The sequence below is a fragment of the Seriola lalandi genome, unplaced genomic scaffold (assembly GCF_002814215.2).
Source record: "Seriola lalandi dorsalis isolate HSWRI2012SDOR001 ecotype SW California unplaced genomic scaffold, Sedor1 jcf7180002054784, whole genome shotgun sequence".
NCBI lineage: Eukaryota > Metazoa > Chordata > Actinopteri > Carangiformes > Carangidae > Seriola > Seriola lalandi.
This window is the reverse complement of record NW_019525337.1, coordinates 745,868-769,813: the sequence shown is the minus strand read 5'-3', so window position 1 is coordinate 769,813 and position 23,946 is coordinate 745,868. Positions and strand designations below refer to the sequence as shown.

At 41.1% G+C, this 23,946-nt stretch overlaps 1 protein-coding gene across 3 annotated transcripts in view; it reads left to right on the top strand.

Moving 5' to 3' along the window:
• The window catches only part of ano1a (anoctamin 1, calcium activated chloride channel a), a 71,864-nt gene that overhangs the window by 9,252 nt on the left and 38,666 nt on the right, over window positions 1–23,946 (top strand). For all 3 annotated transcript variants that reach the window (XM_023425559.2, XM_023425558.2, XM_023425557.2), the window contains exons 2-4: window positions 8,580–8,716; window positions 18,381–18,728; window positions 23,122–23,220. In XM_023425559.2, coding sequence (XP_023281327.1) covers window positions 8,636–8,716; window positions 18,381–18,728; window positions 23,122–23,220 — 528 coding nt within the window. In that variant the 5' untranslated portion in view covers window positions 8,580–8,635. The remainder of the gene's footprint in view (window positions 1–8,579; window positions 8,717–18,380; window positions 18,729–23,121; window positions 23,221–23,946) is intronic.

The following is a 23,946-nucleotide window of genomic DNA, read 5'->3' as shown; positions in this document are numbered from 1 at the left end:
CAAAGATATAAGGAACCAAGAATAAGACCTCAGAACTGAAGACCCGCCTTGATGAGAGGTTTGACAGATTGCATTTTCATTTTCATGTGGAAGGAGCGTGGTGACATGTAAATGAAAATGCAGTGGGCTGGGGGCGCTGTTTTGCTTATTGCAATTGAATATTGTCCACTGTAGAGCAGCTTAAGACTTTGAAAATTAAATGTCAAATACCATTTCCAAAAGAGTGTAGTGACATGTAAGTGAAAATGCAACAGATCTTTTGCTTATTGCATTTGAATATTGTCCACTTTCGAGCAGGTTAAAACTTTGAAAATGAAATGTCAAATGCCGTTTTCATTTTCAGATTGTTATAACATTGCATTTTCATTTTCATTGTGACCTGAATATTGTTGCCTATAATTACTTTAAATTGTTTATATTGCATTTTCATTTTCAAATTTAAATTAACATTTGAATAATGTCCACTGTTCAGCAGGATGTGACCTTGGAAATGAAATGTCAAACAGCTTTTCCATTTTCATTTTAATATGTTCCCAGAATGTCCATACAAGTATGTGAGAATGAAATAATTGGTTTATTTCATTTTCATTCAGATTCTTACTCAAATAAAACATACATATGTGGAAAAAATGCTATTGTGGAATTACATTATCATTTGAATATAGTCCCCTATAGGCTTCCATACTTTAACTGATTAAATTAGTAACTTAAGGAAGATTAATGGATTAATAAAAATAAAGATGAGAGAAAAAAATGTAATAATTAATTAGACAGGTTTAACTAATTTTAAACTATATGGCTTATTCCTTTCTCCCCCCCCTTCTCCCATACTCTTCCATTTTCTTTCCCCCTCTCCCTTTATGCATTTTTTATTATTAATATTATTTTTGTATATTATATTTGTTTTCTGGATCCTCTTCAATATTATTTCAACAGTTTTGCCAGATTTCTAATCCTGTGATTTATTATCTTTATTTTATAAATTTATACATTTTATAAATTTCATTAATCATGTAACTTCTGTCCTACTGGACCCGTCGACGTTGAGGATTCTGTGTCAGATTAATTGTGACTCCTTGGTTTAACTGGTCTAAAGAAAGAAGGACAGTCTCTTTTTGTTTTACTGAGGATTTCCCTCCATCCATCCACTGACTCCCACTGTGATCCAGTAAAGGCTGTAACGGTATATTCAACTGTGGTCTCATGTACATGAGGAAGCTCAAAATCCAATCAGCAATTATATGCTCTTTCTTAATTATTGTTGAAGGTATATTCAGCCGAGGGTAGTCATAGCAACATTCTATATGCTGGTCATGTGTTCTTGGCTGGGAAGCCAGTGAGGGATGTGTGTTAATGCTGTTTATGCTCATTTCTAGTCACTAATGTGAAGCTGTAAAGAACCACACAGCACTGTTGGGGTTGTTGAGTTCTGGAGGTTTAGATTTAAACCGTCTTCTTACCACTCTGACCGATGACATTAAGTCCTCTAATGTTGCTTTTAAGGGACCACAGTGATGAGTCTGTGTTTTATTCCATTAACTAAATGGCTCATACTTAGTGCAACTTTTTGCAACTTTTTTTTTAATCTTCATTCACAATGTCACACCGTTCGTGTCTGCCTGCTGTGTTAGCTTTGATTTTCCAGTAGCTCTTGAAGGCAGTTTACTATGAACTATTGAGCGTCTCTGTGCAAACATCTGACAACAGTTTTTTAAAGCTCCATATTTTCCTCTTCTCCTGTGTTTTAATTGAAGTGTTGATCGATAAGAAGTATAATATATAGAAATACATTTGTGGTTTTAAGAAGTAGAAACCATCTCAGTGTAGTTTTACATCTCCTCTCTCAGCTCTAGTAACAACAGGTCAGTGAGCCAATCAGAAGAGAGGAGGCTCTGAGCATCTCTGTCTTTCTCCGTGGATTTTTTTTCTCTGGCTCTTTCTTTCTCTTTCTCTGTGGACTGAGCGCTTTGATACTTTCACAGTATTAACATAGAACCTAGACCTGCTTTATAATCAAACAACTCATGGACATATGGACCTTTAAGGTACACGTAGTTGGACTGTAAGCTGGTAATGACACAGATTTTACAAAAAAAAAAAACCCAAAAAACATGGCAATTACTTTTTCACTGGTATCGATAATTTATTTGCAGCAATTTTCAAATGCAGGTTTATTTTCAGAATTTACTGAGACGAAGTGAAACCAATGGCTGTCTGGAAAGTAATAAATCAGTCTAAAAATAATATTTCCATGCCTTCACACCATATTTTTAGTGAAAGCTGAACTGAACAAATCAGTTTTACAAATGATGAACATGAACTAACGTTTTACAACAGTTTTACTGCACGCCACATGACGTCTCCATAGACACGACCCAGCATGGCTGGTGCTAGCGGTACAGACGGTACAGACTCATCTACAACTGCTTAAGCCAGTTTGTTTGAGCATTTGAAGCAGTTTTATGAACAAACAAGTGAAGACTCAGACGGATTATATTTCTAAACGGATTTTAAATGTAACTCATGTCTGTGATTCTTCAGTGGTATATACAATAATTCATTTAGTTTGGGAGTGGCAGTGATTTAGGGCTGGTGATGGATGGTAAGGGGAGGCACTATTGAAAAAGAATAGCAGGGGGGCATCGTGTGGCGTTGTGCTCTAAACAGGCGCCCCATGTGTAGAGGCTACAGTCCTCGCTGCAGTTGGCCCTGGTTCAAGTCCCGCATCGGACGGCCATGGCTGCATGTCATTCCCCCTCTCTCTGCCTCCCCATTTCCTGTCTCTCTCTACTATCCTGTCCAATAAAGGCACAAAAGCCCCAAAAAAATATACTTTAAAAAAAAGAATAGCGGCCTTTATTTAAAAAAAAAAAAAAAAAAAAACGGAACAGATGAACATGAACTAGTTCATTTTTGTAACTGTGAACTTAGTTCAAAATTTTAAAAAATGAACTATGAACGTGAACTAGTTCATTTCTGTGTGAACTGAACTTTGAACTGGCACAACACTGGGAATGTGGCTTGTTATTGCTAAAAATGACAAGGACAAAGTAAAATACTTTTCAGTTATTTTTGGAATTTTGGGATGAAGTGGGGCGATTTGGTGGGGCAGTTGGAGCATTTTGTGGGGCATTGCCCCCTTGTTCCCATGCCTACAGCCTGGCCTGCTTCTAGCCATTATTCAACAGTGGAACTCTGGAAGGAGAGATTATCACCTTATTTCCTGTACCTTGGCTGGTTGGTGGAGGAAACAACCACAAGGTGGTGATTCTAGTTCGTATATGTGATAAACCACGGGAGAAATACAGTTAGGCCCAGAAATATTTGGACAGTGACACAATCTTCATGATTTGGGCTCTGCATGCCACCACATTGGATTTGAAATGAAACAACTACAACAGAATTGAAGTGCAGACTTTAAGGTTTAATTCAAGGGGTTGAACAAAAATATATGATTAAACATGTAGGAATTGTAGCTATTTTTATACAAACACTCCTCATTTCAGGGGCTCAAAAGTAATTGGACAAATAAACATAACCCTAAGTAAAATGTTACTTTTCAATATTTTGTTGAGAATCCTTTGCAGGCAATGACTGCCTGAAGTCTGGAACCCATGGACATCACCAAACGCTGGGTTTCCTCCTTTGTGATGCTTTGCCAGGCCTTTACTGCAGCTGTCTTCAGTTGTTGCTTGTTTGTGGGTCTTTCTGCCTTAAGTTTTGTCTGTGAAGCGGTTTTTCTTCAACATGGAAAGGATTCTGCGATCATCCACCACTGTTGTCTTCCGTGGACGTCCAGGCCTTTTTGAGTTCCCAAGCTCACCAGTGCACTCCTTTTTTCTCAGAATGTACCAAACTGTTGATTTGGCCACTCCTAACATTTCTGCTATCTCTCTGATGGATTTTTTTCTTTTTCTTCAGCCTCAGGATGAACTGTTTCACCTCCATTGAGAGCTCCTTTGACCGCATGTTGTGTGTTCACAGCAACAGCTTCCAAATGCAAACGCCACACCTGGAATCAACTCCAGACTTCTTAACTGCTTAATTGATGACAGGTTAACGAGGGAAGAGCCCATGCAGCCTTGTTATTTTTTTTTTTGCAGCCTTCTGAGTCAATTGTCCAATAACTTTTGGTCCCTTGAAAAAGAGGTGGCTACGTATTAAAGAGCTGTAATTCCTAAACCCTTGCTCCAATTTGGATGTGAAAACTCTGAAATTACAGCTGAGAGTCTGCACTTTAAGCCCATATTGATTATATAATTGTATCCTGAATATGTTTTCGTAAACAGCTAAAATAACAAAACTTGTGCCACTGTCCAAATATTTCTGGGCCTAACTGTATCACCCAGCTCAGTTCCCCTCAGCTCTATGAAGCTTTTTGGCTTTTTCAGCTCCTTGTTTTGGTTTTACAGCCCACGACTTACTTACTTACTTTCTTTCTTTCTTTCTTTCTTTCTTTCTTTCTTTCTTTCTTTCTTTCTTTCATTCTCTGCACCAGAAAGAAGCTGTTCAGTAAATCAGCTCTGATGAGGACACTGTCCTCTACGTGCTGAGCAGCAAACAGCAGACAGACACAGTCAAGGAGGAGCTGGTGAACATGGTGGAGCCAGATCTTACACTTGGTGCAGAGTTGGTGCAGAGCTAAAGGGGGAGTGAATATTGGCCTTAGATTCTTCAGAAAACTCAGCACCTATTGAAATTGTATCTGATTTATAGTTTGTTATTTTTAAAGGGCTCCAACATAGTAACACACTAGAATAGTCCTTACATTGCAAGTTCCTAAATTCAAGCCACAGTGCATTTCAAGCAGACCCCATGTTTTAATCAGAGGAACTGATTTCATCCACTTTCATTTCATTCTTACTGCAGTCACACTCTGTCAATGTCTGGAAGTGCCGAATGTGTGTGAATACCATTGTGTGCGGTTAAAGCCCAGAAGACTGGCTGAGGGTAAAGAAGGTCACTCTGCCAGTCATAAGATGTTGTTAAATAACTGTCCTCATGTTCAGCCCTCTGACCTGAGGGCCACCGCCTCGGCAGGCTCACAGTTCATTTAGAGTTGGTGTAGCACAAACACAAATCACTGATTAGTGGGGGAGTTCCCACAAAAACATTCTACCCCCAAGCTAACTGAGTCCTAAGATCAATGTTACCATGGTAACAATCAATGACACCTGTGCTGACCAGTAGCACCCAACAGTAAAAAACAGGAAAACATGGCTCATAATATGTAGTTTGCTGACATTGTTATGGAGAGAGTAAAGAGAAGAGAGAGAGTTTTTAGACTAAATTAAATTTTTATTTTCATTGTTTCACTCTTTCATTCACTCTCGTAACTGTTGAATTCTTCCTAAAGACAAACATTTTCTGCTGAGGGTAAACAGAGCTGAGAGGTTGGATGCGGTTCCTCAGTCGGCCATTTTTTTTATTTATTTACCCAGAATTCATTGTACCACAGTCCATGTTAAAGTAGTCAAGATCTAAACTGCTTTGTGCAACAGGTGAATTCAGACTCAGTGTATCTGAAGTCTGACTGTTTGTTCTATGTAAAACACAGTCAGAGTCTGTCTTTGTGTTCAGAGTCATTGAGGTGAGCCGCTAACCCCCCACCTGGTCATCATGTGAGTCGTTAGGTTGACCTTAATCCTGGTGTGGATGGGTGACTGTATTGTAATTGGGTGATAAACAGTGTGTAGATCACCTCCTCTATTTAGTGTTGGTGGGTCTTATACCCTTTCAAAGCATGGGTCCTCTCTGGAAGTGGACATGAGTGTCCCTGGTCCTCCAGATGTAGGTGGACTGCTGAGTCCTGACCTGAGCAGCTGGATCTCCTGTGTTGTGCCTTGTGTTTGTGAAGCAGTTGTTTTGTTACAGGTCTGTGCTTTCCTCACTGCAGTGAACTGTGTACACTACACTGCTCTGCTTCTGTCTGGGTGTTTGGGCCTCAGGGTGGAGCTTCTCCTCACAGTCATGATGGGCTTGAAGTGCACAGGGATTCAGTGTTTGTTAAAGGAACGTATTGAAAGACAGTGTTGCTCTGTATCTTTTTGTGTTTTTGACAAAGACCCAGTTTCAAGGTTCCAGGTGATCTTTAATATTTTACTGCACAATCTCACGATACTGTCCAACCTGCTCCTGTTTTTCAGGATAAGTGACTCAAACCAGTGGATAAATCAAAAGGTGATAACGGACTCAATAAAACAAGAATAAAACATTTTCATAAAATAGGTGTCAACACTAAAACTTACAAGCTTTCGCTGGTGGGCCTTAACACAAACGGCATCAGTGTTTGGGTCAAATTTTAGTTTGTTGTCATTTATTGTGCCCATGTACTTGCGCTGTTGGACAACTTCAACAGTCTGGCCATGAATAAAAGCAGGAGTAACAGGTGAAGGCATGTGTGGTTTGGGTCACCACACATCTTAAATGTTTGTTCCTTCTCTGTCCCCTCTGTCCTCTGCCCTCTGCCCTTGCTCTGAGGCTGATGGAGTGGAGTCTGATAACGCCAGCTCGTGCTGCAGTGGGTGGTGAGAATCAAAGAGTGAATATTGATTTGTCTGTGTGTGGGCTTTCTCTATACTTCAGTGTTGAGGCCTCTGTCATCTCTATGTGCACAGCACAGTCTGTGAAGGCTTTCACTTCCTGTGTTTTGATTTTGACCCAGGTGTCATCAACGCACCCAAACCAGGTGCTGAGACCCTTCACTGTGAAGGAGACAGGGGCTCTGCTCTCTACTTCCTCCGGCTGTGGTATTTGCAGCCTGTGCTTCCATGATGTTGAGACGCTGCACTAAAGCATCAGCTGGATGGATAAACTGTTTGTCAAGATATACTGTAGAAAAATCCTCAAAAAATCACACATGGTCATTTTCATGTCTTGACTGTTGGCACTGTCAACTGTAGAGGTGCTGAACAGAACCAGGACGTCTTCATGCTAAGCTAAGCTAACTATTCCATGGCTCTGCCCCTTATGACCCTGCCAGGACTGTTTCATTTCCTGTTTTATTTTGAAATTACCTATTTTTTTGTGTTTTTTTTGTTTTACTTCTTTACTTGTGTTTCCCGCCTTTTTGCTTGCCTGCACCTCCCCGATTAGTTTCGCCTGTTCCTCATTACCCCTCTCTGCTCACACTGATGAAGATGGTTCTGCTGAACCGTCGGTGCTGCTCCCTGAATGCAACAGTGATGATCTCCTCATTAACGCTCCTCTGGCCTCAGCTTGTTCAGTAACATCAAACTCATGACTCTGGATCAGTCTGCAGAGGGAACTCTTTCTTTATGGAGACATACGTTTACAGAGGAACATCTAACAACACAACAGATGAGCGAGCAGGGCGTCTATCAGTATCCATGGTGACAGCTGTTTCCTGTTAATAGTGCATCCTGCAGTTTGTATGTTTATTTCTACCCTTCCAAAGCTGTGAGGGCAACTTCATATGAAGTGATAATATGTAGTGGGACATGAGGACTTGTGGACTGAGTCCTTGTGGAGGGGATTCATTTAAGAACCCAGTAGAGTCCAGGGAGATGAACTCAAACTCTTGACTATATAGGACCTCTCAAGTTTTTCTGAATTGTTCTTAATGAACCTGATACTGGCAGTTTCTGCAGTGTATGTGGAGGGGCTGCTGCTTTATGTCATATAACACATATGGGTGGTTGTAACAATGTCCCATTACATGAGCTGCTAAACTATGAAGGAGTATCAGGGCCATGGATGGGAAAAAACTTACTTCAAGAAAAAAAAGTCGAAATGTCGATAATAAAGTCGAACTGAGTCAGAAGAGGAAGATTTTAATTTTAATTTTGCCTTTGAGAATAAAGTCGAAATGTCAAGAATAAACCTTACATTTCAACAAGTCGACATTTTGAAACGAAATCAAACTATGACTGCCTCTACAAAATGTCTTGTATAGATGAACTGATGAAATAGTACTTCAGAATCAGCTTTAGCAGCAAAGAAATTCTTTCTCTTTTTGCTCACTAACACAGTGCAGTTGTCAGCGTTAGGACTGAAGAGATTGTGCTGAAATCTGTGTCTGTTCAGAAGGAAAAACCACACAAGCCTGGAAGAGGTGGCATTTGTGCAAACTGAAAAAGTGGGTTATGGACAAATGCAAGGCACGAAAAATGACAGGGGGAGTTGACTTTATTTTTCGACATCTCGACTTTATTCTGGAAATGCAAAATGAAAAAAAAATGTTCCTCCTCTCATTTTTTTTCTCATCCATACTCCTTCGTAGCTAAACACTGTTCTCGTCAAACCCATCAAAGGAACCATAACTGATTTTATGGCCTGTGTGTGTGTGTTTGTGTTTGTGTGTGTGTGTGTGTGTTTGTGTGTGTGTGTGTGTGTGTGTGTGTGTGTGTGTGTGAATGTGGCATGTATTGTTATGTTCAGCTGCAGTTTGAAGCAGCAGGAACACCTGAGTCTCACCTGCAGAGTGACAGTGTCTCCTTCCATGTGGGGGTGGTGGTAAGGTTGTCTGGAAAGTGGCCTTTACGTTCTTCATGGGCAGTGCTATCGTCAAGACGATAACAACACAAGGCTGATGACAGTTTTCTCTGTTCCTCTCCCAGGTTCTCCTCCCCTGGCTCGTGAGCACTCAGGCAGTCTGCAGCAGGACGAGCCCGCCATGATGAGGAGGAGCGACAACTACCTGCCGGTCCCTGGCGAGGAGAAGAACCTGGATGTGGACAGGAGCAGCGAGTCCATAGTAAGCAGGATTTATACTCCCTCCTGACTGTAAACCCCCTCACATCACGTCTGCGTCTGACCATTTGTTCCTGTGCTGCTGGGTTCTGGTTCCGCTTCTGGTTTGTGGTGTAGAGCAGAAGCTTTCAAACTGTCATACAATGTGAGGTGACAGAGACAGGTACATGCAGGTGATATGAAAACAGCAGGAAGTTATTTTGTTTGTTCCGCTCACATGGTTGCTGAGGATAGTGAAGTTCTTTAAACCATTTACTTAAATGTTATTCTCCTTCTCCTTCTCCTCTCTGAACACACACACATGATACACACATTTTTAGAACCAGCATCCTTATCTCCAGTGATTAATCCAGGTAAAGAGCTGTAAACGATAACATCTTCTTATGTCCTTGATGAGTAAGTACAACCTCAGATTGTGACCCTCTTTTCCAGTACACTGTAATATTTGTGTGGTGGTGCCTTGTGGCTATTTAGTACATCACGATCTAGAGGGAGGGGGGACACGGGTGATCCTGAAAGTGTTAGCGACAGTTCAGTTTTGGACCCATAATTCAGAACAGAGAAGGAGACAGTTAGTAGTTTAAGGCAGTTTTAATGGCGGAGGAGCAGGGCTGGAGCCCGTGACAGAGCAGGCAGGTGGTGGAGGAAACAGTGATCTGAACCGCAATTACAGGCGAGGACTGAGCTGGACGTGTACGGGACGAGACTGGGACGATGAATTTAGGATTATCAGGGTTCAGACAAGCACAAGGTAAAGACAGGAAGGAACAGGGAACATGGCTGCAGTGTCTGTGCCACATGAGTAGACTAAACGATCTGGTAAAGGCTGGAGGGAAGATCTGGGGTTTAAATACCGTAGCAGCTTGTTGACCTGATGAGGTGACGAGTTGCAGGGGTCCAGGTGGATTGGCAGGAGCAAGTACCATATGGCCACGCCCACTGGGACAAACCAAGCAGTAACAGAGACAGCTGAGACAGGAGATGGTGCACTTCACATCATTTCCTGGAACTGTGTCACATGGTTTCTCCCCCTCCCCGCCCCTTCAGGAGACCAGCAGTAGATCTAAGTCAGTTCACTCCAATGGGAGACGTGAACCTGATCACAGATTATGATTCACATGAGCCACTGAAATAAATGTTGGATCAATTTCTCACAAGCTGCGGATCAAGAGAAAATTAACTTTATTCAGATCTATCAACTGAGACAGAGACAGGTCTGAATAAAGTTAGAATCAAGATCTCATGAGATCTCACAGCGCAGATCTCTTCTCTCTGTTGGTTGTGGCTCTGGTTTCCTTGCTGCGGTAGAGCTACTGTCACTTTCCAACCACAGAAGTTAAGAGGGACTGCTATACGTGCAACCATGAATTAAAAGATTAAACTGAAATAAAACTTGTATTTCTTTGCTTTATAATACTATTATTGTCATTATTATTGAACTGTTTTTGGAGGGAAAACACAGAGTATCAGACTGATATGATCTTGTGCTGGGTTGATCAGATATAAGCCAGCAGATAAAAACCAGCAGCAAAATCAGGCGCAAAATCGTATCTAGTGTTGTATTGTACTGTTGTTATGTTTCGACATGAACAAACAATCACGACCACGTAGAGACAGGAAGTCTAACCATGTCTTACCATTGCCGCTGTAAAGCATCATCGTTTGTATCTTTGCTGGCAACCTCCGAGGCTGAAACATGAAGCCAACACTGAAGAACTTTACAGCAGAAATCAACATGTTTACAGCCTGGTACAAAAAACAGTTTTGGTCTCTAGAGCTAATTTCCTCCTTAATGACAACTGTTTATATAACTCAGCTGTTTACATTTTGTTAAGGCTTAAAGTTATGTATAATTGAGGACATGGTCTCTTTGAGTGACAGGTGGGTGAGTTTATGCTCGCTACAAACCGGCATTCAATGAAGTCTCAGCTCCTCACACGCCCCTCGCTCTTTGTCCATTTTAGCTTAATATCATCATTTCTAATACTTTTCTATAAATGAATGGTCAGGGCTTTAGTGAGCTCTACAGGTTTTACATTTGCTTTATAGTCACCCAGTGTCAGGGAACAGGAAACGATCTGTTTTACATGTTTAGTGACTAAAATGCAACAGAGTGCTTGAATGGTGAAACAGCCTCGCATCATCATGACAACCAACACAAGAGAGAAGCATCTACGCTGGAGAACAAAGATCTAAATGAAAAACGACTCACGGTTTATACCGTCATTAGTGGCCTCGAAAAGATGCAATGTTCATTACAGCTCACAATACAGACATGTTATGTTATGGAATAAACCAAACACTGATGGAGCTCATTCTGCAGCCTAAAAATGTTTGTCCTGAGGCAGGTGCTGGGGGAAAGTTCATGAGAGTATTCAAATGAAAGGTGTTGGAAACATCACTGTGCTCAGTGATTTTCATGCGAGTTATGCCTGTTTGTTTTGGATATATCTTGTACATCGCTGACATTTCTGGAGTTATGAGTCTGCAGCTAGATGAGAGCTCCTGAGGGTTCATGGCAAAGGGAAATGTGGGACTTAAAGCTGCACAAATCAATATTTTACATAAACAATGGGTCACTCGACTACATTTAATGTGAAGGGGGCTGCTCATAGTGACAACCCCACAGAGAGTTAGTATTTTAGCATCTTGCCGCTCATTGTCTTTCAGACAGTGAGGGTTCACTCTCACTGCTCTTATAATTCATATTTAGATAAGCAGCAGCAGTATGTTTTCTGATAGACCCACTGTACGTAGGGTTGCCCCTGTCCTGGCTGTCCCGGAAAATTTATATTCTTTCTAAGGACACGAATGGTCCCGGTTTATGTGAAAATGCACTTCTAGTGTAGAATTTCATAGTTTCAAACAAAGGTTTGTTTGTTTCCTTCTACTTCTTATTTTTGTTTTCTTACTGGTTATGTCCAATCCTGTGTCTGTAAAGTCTGAATACAGGTACAATAGTGCCCAATTTAGCTTATTGCCTAGAAACTGCCACCTGTACATAATCATGACCCCCACTGTAATCAGTGAACACAGTAACTGAGAATATAAGATGGGGCCAGCCAGTGTAATGCTTAAAATCAGTTTTCCACTCGATGGGTTCCCAGTGTAGATTTGCCAAGACTGGTGTGATGTGTGACCTACGCTGTGTGTTTCTTAACTATCTGGCAGCTGCGTTTTGAAACTCTGAGTAGTGAACATTCATTGCAGTAGTCAAGACGGGAAGAAACAAAAACATGGATGATTTTTATCTAGATCTTGAAATGATAATAAAGATTTGCTTTTGGCAATGTTTCTCAACTGTAGTGAACAGGATTGGACCAATTTATTTACGTGACATTCAAAATTCATATGTTGGTGAAAGAAAAGGACCAATACACTGTTTTACTGAGGTGCTCTCAGAGTCTATGATGAGGAGTTTTGTTTTCTCATGAAGCTTGAGGAAGTTGTTTGACATCCAGTTCTTGATAGCCGTTAGACAGTTATGCAGTGTGGAGAGTTAACTGAGGTCATTTGTATTGAAAGAAAAGTATAACTGTGTATCGTCTGCATAGCATTGATAGGAAGTGCACTTAAAACGACTGATTAAGGGGCCAAGAGGGAGCATGTACCGTCTACATGGGTACTAGCAACCCCAACTGTACCTGCACAGCACCAGACTACTGACAGACAAAGCTAGGGCCAGATCTTTCCTCCAGGAGGTGGAGGAAACCAACAACAGAGCTAAAAGAGAGGGAATACTCAAATCAGATACTTCAGTCAGTACACTCACATGTAGTACACTGTGTACGCAATACACTCACTGGCATAGTACATGAATTTCATATGTTTTCATATGAATCTTTTGTGTTTGTATGGAGGGGAGCAGGGACTTAAATCTACAGCAGTGTAACTGTTACCTCTCATATGTTGATGTATGAAAATACGCAGCTACTGTGATCTGTGTGTGTGATAACATGTGGCTGCTGTCATGACATCAATGCAAGTGACTGTGTGATCAGGTCCCATCATTCATTCATACTGTGTAGACCTACAATGATTATTGTGCCTTTCTTGATGGCTGTTTGTTCTTTGCTAACTGACACACTGTGTAAGCTGTGTGTTGATTTGTTAGTGTTGGCTGGAGGAATATATTCAGATGTTTGACAGTTGCTGTGGAGGTTTGAGTCCAGACTGTCAGAGTAGAGTTGATACATTTGACACCAAGGCTGCTGATCAGAGGCTAGTTTGCAGGATGGGAGTTACATCGTGAGAATCTCCTTTGTCTAACATTGTCTGCAGTGCTTGTGTGTGTTTGTGTGTGTGTGTGTGTGTGTGTGTGTGTGTGTGTGTGTGTGAACTGTTTGCTAAGACATTCACCATATCATATTTTTATGAATACATCATTGTTGTGTTCACAGCACTGGTCAAAATCAACGAATGCAGGAGGAACATTAGATTCTGTTAATCACAATTGAAGTGAGTCATCATCCACTTGTTAGTAAGTCTCCTGTCCTTCATGGTCTAATCAGATCTAATGTTTGATCATGACCATTATTATTGGCCTTAAAAATGTGTTATGTCGACATAATGAAATGATTAAGTCTTTATCACTGAATTTATTAAGTACAACAATGCATAAATTACCATCTTGAGAAATTAAGATAATTAGACAAGACCACAAGATAATGACATCACAATCTCACACTGAGAGGCTGAAAATGTATTTTATGATTAAGACTAAATATTACTTTCTAAATCAAGCCTATGAAAAAACAGCCATGGCCAGTTTCAGTGAGTATGAAATGAATTGGAAACTGCCATTCCCTGTAGCTCAGAGGAATTTATGGTCCCATATGTTCCTCGGGTTTGGAGCAAAATGAAAGCTGCTGCCTCTTTTCTTTTAGAAGGATGAAATATTTGAATGTTTTGAGATATCTGCTTTGCTGTTAACAGATTTTCGCTGACAGGTTTGTGGATTTAGGTTTTGCCCAGACATCCCAAAACCTTGACATGTAAAAAAAAAAACTTTCTGCATGGGCAGAAACCACCAGAGTTAAGTAAGAAAATTAGTTTCTGATAATTTGAGTGAACAAGTGTTGATGTGCTTTGTGTGTTTGGACTTGGGAGAAGTGAGTCAGATTTGATATTGGCACTGCTGCTGGTTATGGAAGTCTGATGTCCATAGTAACCCATTGAACCTCGAACCTTCAACATGTTAAAACTCACTGTCCAACCCGCCACATGCAGCTCACTGCTGCTGTGAAAAACATTGCTAACTGGAAAACTGCTAGTTGCCTCAGCCTTGAGCTTATAATGGCTCAGAAATGTGTATGTGTATGTGTGTATATGTGTGGGTGGCTGTGTGCATGTGGAAGCCCAGAGGAGAGGAGAACCTCATTTCCCAGTGACTTGGTGAGAAAAGAGTTTCTATTGGTGGATGATGCATACACCACCACATCCTAATGCGCCCTCCGAGGAGTGACCTCTGACCTTTCCAGCTATGACTACTTCCTGTTGATAGAGGACTGAAGATCAAAATGTTTATGTGTGTGTGTGTGTGTGTGTGTGTGTGGGTGTGTGTGTGTGTGTGTGATGGGGATGAGGCTGGGGGCCATACACACTGTACACACAGGAACACACACTGCTACTGTTCAGTGGGTTGGTGGCTGTAAAGAGGAAAAGCAAACCACTGTTTCAATATTGGTTTTGTGATTCAGTGCTGATCTCTGACCATGAAGACAATTCACCTACATTCAGCCTGAGTTTATGACTCTCTTATTGACAGCGGACTGTCTGATCTTCAACACGTATTGCCACGTAATTTCCTCTGTATCACTGTGTAAACACCAGAGGCCGGATGCAGAAAACTATGTGTATGCAGAAAACCAGACATATTCATACACGTTCTTCTCATCAGAATGATTGCATGGTTCTGCTTTATAAATCTCACTCATTGATAAATTGGGCGCATGTGCACAAGCCTGATCGCCACTCCCACAATTAACCATAAATGGATGAAGACCCTCCATTAATCAATCATTTTCTTATAAAAAACACTGCCACAAACTACCAGACACAGAAAAGAAAAAAAGTTTTGGATTTTAGAATACAACAACTCCAGGGATTTCTTAGTGCAGCTTTAAGTTATGCATTAACAGTTTCCATTCTGTATGTTGGTTGGTCAACCACCTCGCTGCAGACTGAAACTCTTGCAAAATGCTCAACAAATTGCAATGAACTCTGGTTCAGGACAATGTATCCTAATAATTATGTTGGCCCCTGACTTACCAGCAGCACCAGCAGGTTGGCAGCTTTGGCTCAGAATGTCTCAACAGGTATTTGATGGACTGCCGTAATATCTGGAACAGATAGTCCAGATAATCATGTTCATTTCATACCAGGATGAATTTCATAGCTTTGGTGATTCCTTAACTTTTCATATTGTGCATGATGACCACTACCATTTTTACATTTACAAAACTCACTATACTTGAAAATAAGAAACAGGCTTTGACATTGAGCATTACACAGCCTCATTACAGCCTCATACAGCTTTCAGTGTGGCTGTAAACTTAGTCTTATTTAATTGTGTCCTTTTTGGTGCCATAATTAACATGTTTCCTCCTGAAGCATCATCAGTGTTCATGTAATGTGATCACAACAGAGTTTATCTCCTGGAGTTTATACAGTGATAAATAACTAGACTTTTGTTCTGACTGGAGGTCAGTGGAGGCAGCTGAAGATCTGTGTTTGTTCGACCCCGTGTGACTCACTGTTGTGTCAGAAGTGTGTCACTGCAACCTCAGCCAACACACACACATACACACACACACACGCACACACTGAGCAATGATGTAAAGCTCAGTAGAAGGGCTCTGGGGGAAAATGCACCCAGAGTTAAACAGAAACACATACACACACACACAGGTCTACAAATAGCCTGGAGTTTGGTTACTCTAGTGGCAGTGTACCACACTCAGCTGTAATCAGATGGATCAGACTGGAGGTCACACAGAGGACATTTTACACTCAGATCACGAGAAAATAAATAGTGACCACTGCTGGTTGTGCTCCAGTGTGTTGTGGTCAAATTTCCATATTTCAGGTCTTTCTCCACAGCCTATACTAATTAATCAATACTCATTGAATTCTGGTGAAATTCTTCTACATGATGTTTCAGCTGTGATTAGTGGTAGAGTTCACTCTGTGTTATCAGCATGTTCTTCACACAGCATCCAGATAACGGTCAATGCTGAGCCACAGACTTGGACTCAAATGCAGACACAGACTCAGTTCATAAATCAGTCCTTTTAATCAGAGCGAGGTCGGTACACAGGTGATCAGTCAGAAGGGCAACAGCGTCCAAATCAGCAGGCAAAAGGCAAAAACAGGTCAGGAAACTATTGGCTCTAGAAACTCGCAAGGAAAAATGCTGGAACGCTGTTACGAGGGTGGGCAGGACTTAGGGCGTGGCTGAGGGCGGTGACTGCTTTGTTGTGACATCACAAAGTTCCAGAAGTCCTGACGGCTGGGTTTAAGGCTCAGTTTCTGAATACAGGCTGTGTGCATTTCTCTGTGGACTGAGGCTTTGATACTTTCACAGTATTAGTATAGAACCTAGACCTGATCTATAATCAAACAGCACATGGACATCTGCCTTTATACAATATACAACCTTTTAATGGTTTTTGGAAACAATGGAGCTTTATGGCTCAGAGGAATCAGATATGTCAGGCTTTGATACACACACAATACTGGTTAGTAGGAGAAATTCAGTGTTATTTTGGTCTTTTCATGCATGGGAACTGATAATAAAAAGAAAAATATAAATTGTCATCAGCCTTGTCCTTGAACTGTAAACTGTAGGTTGAGGGCATGTGTGCACCGTTTTTTACAAGGCACAATGCACTAGACATACAGACAGTATGAGGTGACATTTGTGTGGGAATCCTGCGTATCATTACATTGTGGGCTAATCCACAGAGGTACGAGGACAAGAAGACCCTTCAGTTGATGCAGCTGTGAAGTGTGAAACATAAATAGACCGTGCAGGATGCATATCACCCTGTACAAACTACTTGCTGTATACGGTCAATATTTCATGATTCAGCTGCAGAAGCACTGTTTGCTGTATGTTGCTCCCTGTTGAACATGATGTTGCGTACGATGGACACTGTGTTGTCTCTGCTGACCTCCTCCACGAGCGTCTCTGGAGACAGTAAACAGTCTAACATTGCTAGTGTGAAAGTATATGGTGCCCAGGAGTGCATTAGTCCAGCGCACCATGATGTAAATCTACTGCAGAAAATGAAGACCATGAAGTATGTTATATAGATTTCTTTTATTTATTTCAGGCTAGGTTGAAACTTAATATCTCAATACTGTCCAGCCCAAATATTACAATATACAACATTATCATAAACACTATAGGGCTGGACTGCAGTCTGGACTGAAATGACTGACTGACTGACTGACTGACTGACTGACTGACTGACTGACTGATGGTACTTCCACCCATGCTCAGTGGAGTTCTAAGCCGCTCTCATTTCCCAGCTGCGAGGAGCACTTCCAATACACTGAGCCTCGCCTCCATTACAGCAAATAAACTACTTTCATTCCATGTCTCATTATTACTAAAGGAGGCAGAGGAATAACTAAACATAAGACACACTGAGCAGAGAGAGCAGGAGAGAGGGAGGGAGAGAGAGAAGTCATCGGTAACGAGGCTTCGTACAAACGACTATGACCAACTCTACATATGAAACAGAGGGAGTTAGACATAAAGACCTGCCTCTAATAAAAGTCTGTGACGTTCGAGAACTGAAGTAAATAATAACTACCTCTCTCTCTCTCTCTCTTTCTCTCTTTCACACTAAAATAACTAACTAAAAAGATAGTCTGTCTCTTCTAACTTTCTCTCTGAGTGATCATGTTACAGTAAATACAGCAGAAACTACAGCTCAGTCTTTGCCCTTCATTTATGTGTTTTTGAGACAACGTCGCAGTTATAAAATCAGGATTTAACCAGTCAGGTTGTATTTCAGGTTTCAGGTGTTTTGTCACATACCAAAGTACAGGTACAATGTACAGTAGGTCCAAACCTATTTTCTTTTTTTCTCTGACATCTTCTCACTGAAAAAAATGTAAAGTCCTCATTCAGGATTTGAATCAGTTTACGTGTCGTTCCTTCACTGGCAATTAAAGTTTATTTAAATTTGTAATAAATAATACATAAAAAGATTTAGTCATGATTCTGTATGCTTTCAAACACTTCACATCTGGAGTTTTCAGGCTACAGAAGAATTAAAGTGTAGTTAAATATTATGAAAGTAATCCCATGCTGCCTCGTGCAGTTGTCGTGAACCAAATCAAACTTCCCCTGGCTTTGTCATAAAAACAATTACAGGTGTTCAGATGACTTTACCAGTTTCTAAATATATTTTGCATCTGTTCCCAATAGGCAACAGTAGTTCTGCCTGACTGTAATATATCTGAGGGAAGCAGGTCACAGCAGGATTACAGACTGTGTGTGTGTGTGTGTGTGTGTGTGTGTGTGTGTGTGTGTGTGTGCGCGCACGTGTGTATAATAAAACTGAGCCATTTCACCACTGACAGTAAAAACAGAAAGACTGTTGAACAGTGTTTGTACAACCTTATCCTTATTGTCGCTCTTTTCTTGCTTCCAGCCAATGAAGAACCTCTATGCAGACGACGTCTCGCCGCTGTATCCACGAGTAGGCCCATACTTCTGTGATGGGCGCCGGCGGGTGGACTACGTGCTGGCCTACCACATCCAGAAGCCCACCAGTGTCCGGCGCCGCTCATCCAGGTTCGCCGACAACAACTTCATCCGACGGCTTCGCCGCAGCCTGAGCATGAGGAGCAGCCGAGCGCCGCTGCAACCAAAGGAAGACCCGGAGATCGCCGCCCAGGAGCAGCGGACGGACTACCACGAGGATGACAAGCGCTTTCGGCGGGAAGAGTTTGAGGAAAACCTCCTGGAGACGGGGCTGGAGCTGGAAAAGGATGAAGGGGTGAGAAAGGGGGGAGGAGTGTACAGATGAATGTGATGGTGTGTCGACAGGGCAGGTTCAGGGGATGTGATTGATGTGTGGACCCTTACAGTCCTGGCTCTCCTGGGATCTGGTTCTGAATTCCATTTCCATGTCTTGTTCTCCTCTGGTCACAATATTTCTGAGTTCACTTCTATTACTTCAGCTGCTGAGTGGATCAATACATCAGCTGTTGTCAGTGCAATTAGTTTCCCTGATTACCCTGCTCTACAGACGAGCTGCTGTTTGCTGGAAATTGACCGTTGCCATCTTTTATTTATGAGCTCAGGCTACAAGTACATTCAGGATCAGAGTCAGAACAGATCACTGATCCAGCATTGACTGAACTCTTCTATTGTTCCTTAGTGAGACCTGTGGGGCCTGAATCAGCAGTTCTGTCCTCTTCATTAAATACACAAGGGTGAGAGGTGGCAGTGGTCCATTGTGTTGGACACAGTATGAAGATAGGTGTGTTTAGGACCACATTTCTATTTATTTAACATTTAATTATTGAGGTTAGTCCCATTGAGATAGAAATCTCATCTTCAAGAGAGACCTGAACGTACATAAAAACATGATAAAAACAATTCATGAGCAGATAGTCAAAAAAGAATTTACAATACAACAAACAATAAAACAAAAAAGTATTTTTATTGCACCTCCTTTGGGAGAGGACAAAGACATATTTCCACTGAAATGGACAATAAAGTCAATCAAATCAAATCAAATCAAATCAAATCAAATCAAATCAAATCAAATCAAATCAAATCAAATCAAATCACATCATATCAAATCAATTCAATTTAAATAATAAACAATAAAATTACAAAATTGTAATCAGAATAACACACAAGGAAAGGTTTAAAATCTTATTTCTAAAATATGGATGGAATATCATCACACATGCTCTGTAGCTTGTTCCATGTGTCTGAGTTTACCTTGGTACATGGAGTGTTAGCCGTTGTAAATGAAGGGTACATTGAAGGACCTCTACTGTACTGATGTCCTCTGCCACAGTCTGATTAGTCCCAACACAGTTTATAATCATCCCAAAATATTTTACTATTTCAAATGGATAAAACTTTATTTCACTGTAGAGCTGTGAGCAGAGCAATGAGTCGCCCAACCCCTCTGTGCCGCTCTCGCTCTCTCTCTCTCTCTCTACCTCTCACATACACACATTAACAACAAACCAGTCTGTCACATTGGCTAAAAACAACAACTCATACCTGCTCATTTGCATATAGAACAAGGAAGTGAGATCTGAACACAAGTGATCACTGGAGACGCATATTAATGCCAGTTGCGAACAGGGCCGGAGACACCAGATCCAAAAGGGACCAAAAGGGATCCGAGGACAATCAGAACTGATCCCAACACACCCAAAATCCACTCGTCATCTCACCTATTTATATATATCATCTATAACGACATAGAGATGCAGGAGTCAACTCACGTGTTTAGGTATTACACATTCTGACACACGGCGACAGAATAAGACCATTAATAATATAATAGACTATTAAACTGGTCTGGTACTACTACTACTACTACTACTACTACTACTACTACTACTACTACTACTACTGCTACTACTACTACTACTACTACTACTACTACTACTACTACTACTACTACTACCAGGAATCAAGTGGACCAGTGACCACTGTTTTTATCATGCTCTTATACCAGGTCAGATACTGCAGATAATTCAATATCATTCCCATATTGAACAAAGCTATTAATTAAAAATGTCTCCTCATGTCAGGTTATTAATATTATTTACTGAACAGATTTGAATGTTAATATTTTTGCAGGTACTCACATTCAGCTTTCACATTCAGCTCTCACTGTTATGAAGACAGGATTCTTGACTCCAGTTAATAGTGGTCTCAAAACGGTCTCTGTGGGTAGATGTTGCGGTTACATTTTAATAATGTAATGAAATTAACATCCAATGTGTTCAGAGTTCATTAATACAAACCAGCTGACTGATTTCAGTTGGTTATCAGTCACCTGACCCGCATCTCTGAACTGACTCCAGAGCATCTTTTTGATATTATTCAGTTTATTTCTCTGTCTTATCTCATCTAAACATAGATGTTTGCTCGAGCCTGGTCCTGGTAGCTCTCATGTCACTGCTGTGTGTTATGTGAGTGAACCCATGGACACACAGACGTTTGTTTTCATTAAATCTTTTCTCTTTCCTGTAGAAAAGATGGAGATACATTCATTCTTCGCATAAGGCAGATTGATTCTTAATCTGTTCTGAGAAAGGCTTTTATCACAAACAACATGAGCACCTACCACAGGAAACAAAAAGCAGGGAGGTGTGAACATGAACTCTTTATATAGACGGTCGTTGTCATGGTCAGGGTGTCAGTCTTTGTTGTGTAACTGCAGATACTAAAGTGAATTTTGGTCACAAAGCAGATGTAAACGTGTTTCTATACATACAACAATCAGAGAAATGTGAACTCAGACATGTTCTTTGCCTGCACAGTAGAAAGCTTGATGCTGACCTCCTTTCTTTGTTGTATTTAGCTGAACAAAATGAGAAAGGAAAAAGAAACAGTATGTGCGACAGATCCAAGGCTGAGGAATACAGCACATACATACACATCACAGAGTGCCCTTCACTTTTTCTGACATCTGTGCAGTCAGTGAGGACAGTCCTCGTGGTCTCAACCTTTGAGCTGCAGGTGTACGTCCAGATAGAGTCGGGCTGTGTCCACATTGATACGTTTTCATTTTAAAACTGATTTCCATCAAGACGACTCTTTTAGCTCCATATCAGAAACGATCTCCATCCAGACTAACACACCTTAAAACACATCACATCACCATGTGCGAGCTGGTGGAAACAGGAAGTAGATTGTCTATTCTGCAAGTAATTAGTTACAGACAGCTCTAGTATTAAAATAGAGAATGTAACTGAACAACAGCTGACTACCACAGACAGCAAGGCCAGTAACATGGTAATTCATTATCATGTTGTATTCACCACAGGTAGTCCAGGCTGATGAGAGCCAATCAGGAGAGACTGTGGGTGTCATCGTTTCCAGAGGTTTCTGTCCATTCAGACACAACACAACCCCAGAGTTTTCAAAATAAAACAGGTCCAGCAGAGTTTCTGGAAGTCTCTGATTAGAGAGACGAGATGAGAGATGAGTTTTAAAAACTAAAATGTAGTAGTGTGGACGTAGGCTTAGGAAGTTTACGTCTCACAGATCCACCCAGAAACCATGAATTGGCCTTCACTCAAAATTTTATTCAACACAGGACTAATTACTGAGGAAATCAGCAGAATGAACCCAGAACAACTAATGACCAACAACAGAAGAAGTGATCTGTCTTGTCCCTAATTTGTTTTCCTCCAGCACAGATTCATAGATTTAATTAATGACGTTCAGTAAAAGTTAGAAATGTTAATTCCACTTCTTTCTTCTTAATAACAATAAAATAAACAATAAATTACAAAATAGACAGATAATAAAACATCTTGAATTTACATTGCCTGTAATGTTTATACAATAAGCTAATGTTTCATTTAGGTTTTTAAATCCTTACAATATATTGTTTTGTTCTCCATCTGATCTCCATGTTCTCATTCATCAAGACTGCACAGTTACACAGACACACACACACACACACACACACACACACACACATGTCATTCTCCCCCAGTATTGACTGAAAGGAGCAGATCAATGACAGGAGTTCTCATTAGTCAGCAAAATTTTTTGCTGCAGATCCATATAATAAAACCTGGACGTACTTTTCCTCCAAGAAATAGATAAAATGCATTTCTACTAATGAATTCATGGGTAGTTTTCTAAATGTATCAAAGTAACTAATCAATTAGAATTGACCTGAAATCCTGGCACACTGAAGCCACCTTATATTCAAATTAAACTGCGATGCTGGGTGAAAGTTTCTTTTCCTATTTCCAGTACATGCACAGATGAAACCACACCTTTTCCATATCTATGTATGTCCATATCTTTGCTGCATCTAGTTCCTGCTGCAGCAATTTACAATGTATCATCCACTGCTTCTCATCAGGAGGACAACAAAGCGTTTGAACAGTTTACCTTTAAATACATGGTGTGATATACACAGTGCTCTTAGTCAGCTACTTTGAGTTGGATGTTATGTATTCCTATATCCAGACAGGTCAGTGTACTGAACTGTGTGAAGTGAGTCTGGCAGTGAAGGAGGTTTTACATAAGTGTAGAGGCTGCAGAGATAATCTCATACGCGATGAACATGTGAGTTTGTGACTGTTTACAGTGGTGGTTCAGACATTTTGAGCTGCCCCATGTTCCTGCAGTGTGTTTAGTATTTAAATATCGCAACTCTGGTTGTGTTTCAGAATAAGATCCCTGGAATCGGCTTCTTGAAGATCCATGCTCCCTGGAACGTCCTGTGTCGAGAGGCTGAGTTCATGAAGCTCAAAATGCCAACAAAGAAGGTACTCCACCCATCATTATGGACTCCACTCGTCAGCATGGACTGCTTCCCTGAGGCTGAGTGCCTGCACAGCTCTCAGAGCTGCAGTCTAACGTGGTGAAAAGTGTGAAGATGTTTCCTGTTGCTCTGTCCTTTGCATTCATGTAGTGTTGTAACACCCTAATGGGGTCACTTTGTGGTGACAGCTTTTGTAGGCCTGATAGGGACTGTGCAGTACAAACCTCACCACAGTCTACTTTACAAAAATTCCGTCATTATCTATTATTACCTGTCATTTTAATTTTCATGTTTAATGATAACGAGACAGAACATTGAACGTTATGAACGTTATGCTGCCTGTAACATCATCCAGCGTGAGCGGTTTGGTGGTGGGTCAGTGATGGTCTGGGGAGGCAGATCCTTGGAGGGTCACACAGACCTCCATGTCAGAGCCAGCAGTACCCTGACTGCTGTTAGGTACCGGGATGAAATCCTCAGAGCGATTGTCAGACCTGACGCTGGTGCAGTGGAACTGGGTTCCTCCTGGTGCAGGACAACGCTCGGCCTCATGTGGCCAGAGTGTGTAGGCAGTTCCTGGATGATGTTGTTACGTCATTTTGTTTGAGCAGTATATGAGCAAACTGTTTACAAGAAATTTAATGGAACTCTATGGACCTGTTGAAGCCAGAGGTTGCCACCTTCGATGTGTGAAAAACTGGAACATGGGGTGGGGTGAGGTGGGGTGGGG